General features: G+C 45.4%; 1 protein-coding gene across 1 annotated transcript; it reads left to right on the top strand.

Moving 5' to 3' along the window:
* The first annotated feature begins 237 nt into the window (after positions 1-237).
* Positions 238-1065, top strand: LOC144102691 (ubiquitin-conjugating enzyme E2 Z-like). The gene has a single exon (XM_077635888.1). It carries the CDS (start codon positions 238-240, stop codon positions 1063-1065), a length of 828 nt encoding a protein of 275 aa, XP_077492014.1.
* Positions 1066-3832: the final 2767 nt, after the last annotated feature.

Raw genomic sequence — 3832 nt, forward strand, 5'->3', positions numbered from 1 at the left:
GTTTGATTACTTATTAATAAAAATTGACGCATAAGAACTTAATAAGAATGTAGAAACAAACCCCGCCTACATTTAAGTAAATTGCCTCATCTTCACCACCAGAAATGCCTCGAGGTCATGGTACATGCAACAACGAGAGAAGCGAAGAAAACGAGGTCCCCAGTTCGCTACTGCAGGTACCGGATTTTGAGAACATCTAGTTCCCGGACTTGGCTTTACGATTGTGAATCCGCGGCGATGTCGAGAGTGCAACGTGCTGCTGGTGGCAACGGCTCACAGACAAGCTCCCAGGACCCCACCAAGCTTGGAAACGAGGCGCCGTCACCTATGTGTCTTCTGAGACTGAAACAAGAGCTCGCTAATATGAAAGCCAAGCCTATGCAGGGAGTATTCATTTCCTCGGACGACAACGACGCCTCCACAATACACGCTCTCATGATCGGTCCACCTGACACGCCGTACGAAGGAGGGTTCTTCCATTTTGTGATCAAATGTACCCGCGACTACGCAACAAAGCCACCACGCGTGCACCTGTCGACGCCGGGCGCAGAGGGGGTGCAGCTCAACGCTGACATCAACGACGCCGGGTTAGTTTGGCTGAAAATGCTTGGCACGTTTCGCGGAGACAGCTGGAACTGTTCCTACACCGTTAGCACTGTGCTCCTCGCCATCCAAGGCGTTATTAACAAGGACTGCGGTATTGAGAATGCCAAGCGGGAGCATGCAGTTGCCCGCCACCGGGATTACGTAGAGCACGAGACAATCAGAGTGGTCGTTTGTGATGCAGTAGAAGACTGCTTTAAGGATGAATCCAAGTACCCGACTTCTTTCAAGCACGTTGTGCTGGAGAAGTTTCTAGAGTTTCATAGCAAGTATGAAGATTTGGTAAAAAACAGGCTGCCTGCGAATGGCTATGAAATGAAGTCATATTTGGGTGCCATCATGGGAACTTATGAATACCAGAGGCTGTTGGCCCGACTACAGGAGTTACGAAAGCAAGTGGAGGAATCAATCCAAGTAGTGACGGCCACAGTGACCAATGACCTTGTGGAGGCCGCTGATTGACATCTTTGTGCAGCGTATGGGGCGCCAGTGACTGAAGTCAAAACAACTTCTTGCAAGCTGGTCGAGAACAGGGACCAAACGTAATATTGGGAAATAGTTCATTGAAAAAAAAAACAACCATTGAGCAGCCGTTTATAATCCACCTTTCGCCGTAATCACATTGTCATGCCGCGGTCTTTCTGGACTTTAGTATTTTTTTCTTTTTGGATTTTGACGAAGGCCTTCAATCCTTGCTTACTTGCACCGAAGAAAGAGGTACTTTGACGACCTGTGCGATGATTTTCCTCCGTAAACATGAATGTCTAGAATGCCTGCAGTTTGTCGCTCTCGAGTGGCTTAAGAATTAACAAGTTTCTTTCTTACAGTACGTGAAATGAATTTCAAGATCTAGTTTACGGTTGGTTACGTCCCGAAGGCGTTTTAATTGTGTAGGACTGTAGTCCTCAATGGGGACGCTATCAGTTGAAGTGTAGCATGCGCTTTTACGCGCAGAAGGAAAGGTTTTTTAGCAAGTATAAAGCCATTGCTGCTTCCTGGACCCATAATATAGCTTGATTTTCCGAGGGACACGAAGTGCTCACTGATACAAAGAAGTTTCTGCAGCGACTGTGGCGTTCAGCCCCAATAAACAGTGCAGTGGTGAGGCCACACCGTGTGCCTCTTGTGCTAAAGAAGCCTTTATTTCTGTCGCATGGGTATAACTGACACCTTAGAATTGACAGAAAAATACGCTCATAAAATTTCATCTTTGTCAATAGAAATTAAGTTTAGTTTTAATATTAATTAGTGTGCATATGTGCCGACGAGCGAAAAGAACCATTATTTCTGTCACAGTTTTTCAGCGCGTGGCCTTCGGAACTACGACAACGTCCAAGTTCCTTTAGCGATACAGGATAATCTTTGAGAAGTCGGGTGTAGTTGAGAATTTGAAATACTGCAGCGCCGTTAGAAGTCTCAGAAGTTGAACAGCAACAAATATAGCTGCGAAATCTGTCGATATACGGTAGCAACGTGCACGTCAGTGTTTTAACGGCTCGTACATCAACGCAATACGTTGAAAACGAGCATCAGACTCTTCCGCTGTTTTAGCCAATCGCCGAGCGCTTGAAAGGATCAGCCTTTCAAATGGTTGAGATTAAAATACGGCACAGTTCTCACTTCGACCTGCAGTATCAGCGTCTTCATTTCAATGCCTACTATTATAACTCCGTTCACAAGTTTGACTCGAGCCTTGGTTAGTTTCCTCGCAGCCAGTGGGGATTGATGCCTCAGGGTTAACTGGCGTATTCATATAAAAGGCGGTGGCATTGTATAGCAGCAGGGTGGGTAAATTCTGTTCAGGGGGAGGGTGCGGTTTAGACTTCGGTCGATCAGTTATGGATACACCATAGCCACCTTGTTCAAGTCTGTCAACACATAGATTTGTTCGCCCAGTGGAAAATTGTTCGCCCAGTGGAAGCTCGCATTCCAGGATCTTCACTGCGTCTACTCTGTATACATCATGGTGGTGAGCCTGGACCTCCTGTGCTGAAATCAGCGTTCGTTTCTAAAAGAAGTGTAGTGAAGCGCTGTGACCTTACGCAGCCCGCCGCGCCACCAGCGGCCGGCATTGGCACCGCCACATTTTGCTCCTTGACGCTTGACGATGATGTAGAATGAGCTTTGCTATGTGCGCCAATGAGCTACACGTGGAACCGCAAGGGGAAGGCTCTGTAAAGCAGCTCTTGTTTTAAAAACAAAGAACATCTCTTCAGCAAAATGAAACACAACGTATCCTTTCAGTTAGCAGTGCCAGCAGATCGATGTGATTGCCTGTGCTTATGGCCCAAATATAGGGCCCAAATAGGGGGCTAAATATTCTTTCTTGAATACGAACCGTGACGACTAGGAAACATTGATCTAACGCACCATACCCTGCAACTCATGATCGAAGACTCTTCTTTTCTTAGTAAAGTTCGTTGAAAGAATACGCATTAATCGCTATTCTGTCAGAAGTTTTCTTTCACGGAAGAAGCCGCGTTGATGGGTAACTGCGCAAGTGACATTCTATTCGGTCCAAGGCAAGACAGTGACTTGCCTTTCTGTCTAAAATCCCTCCTACTAGACGTAAAATTTGGCCGAAAATTGAAATTGTCTTACAACAGTGCCTGCAATTACACATACACTGCCATGTTTGTTGGAAAATATGAGCAAACAATTTGCGAAATCAAATGAAACCGTTCAAGAGGCGAAAAACAGATGAAATTGTAAGGGTGTTGGCACTGAAGACTCTAGAGCATTGCTGTTTTGAAATGTTTTCCACCTCAGCAATAGACGGTACTACCCGGAAGGGGCGGGTCACAAAAAGTCAAAGGAAACGAGATAAAATCAACGTAACTATTAGATTGATATTTGTGCGCAGTCGGAAACTAACGGAACAGGATGATATGAACACGTTAAAAGTTTAAGGATTTTGATAAGATCTGACTGCAGCGATTAGCAGCTAATTTTCTATGTTTCGCACTCCAGAATATTTATTGGCAAAAAGTGAGAGAAACCCCTAGGACTGCCATGATTACTGCAACAGAAAGAAACAAAAGTGCACAGGTGTGTTCTGCTTGGATAGGTCTTGAAGCATTCTCCGAAATATGCGCATAAGATACAACAGCAACGAGCATAAACATCGCGGCAACGATCGCTTCTTTTCTTATTTTTCAACGCATTCAATACGTGAAGTAAAATGTAGGTTGCTTGTTTCAGTCGAGATCGCGTCCTTGCAGGCAGTGGT

Source organism: Amblyomma americanum, chromosome 8, assembly GCF_052857255.1.
Source record: "Amblyomma americanum isolate KBUSLIRL-KWMA chromosome 8, ASM5285725v1, whole genome shotgun sequence".
In the NCBI taxonomy this organism is placed as follows: Eukaryota; Metazoa; Arthropoda; class Arachnida; order Ixodida; family Ixodidae; genus Amblyomma; species Amblyomma americanum.

Coding starts and splice junctions, on each gene's coding strand:
- LOC144102691 (XM_077635888.1), top strand. CDS start 238: ATGTCGAGAGTGCAACGTGCTGCTGGTGGCAACGGCTCACAGACAAGC.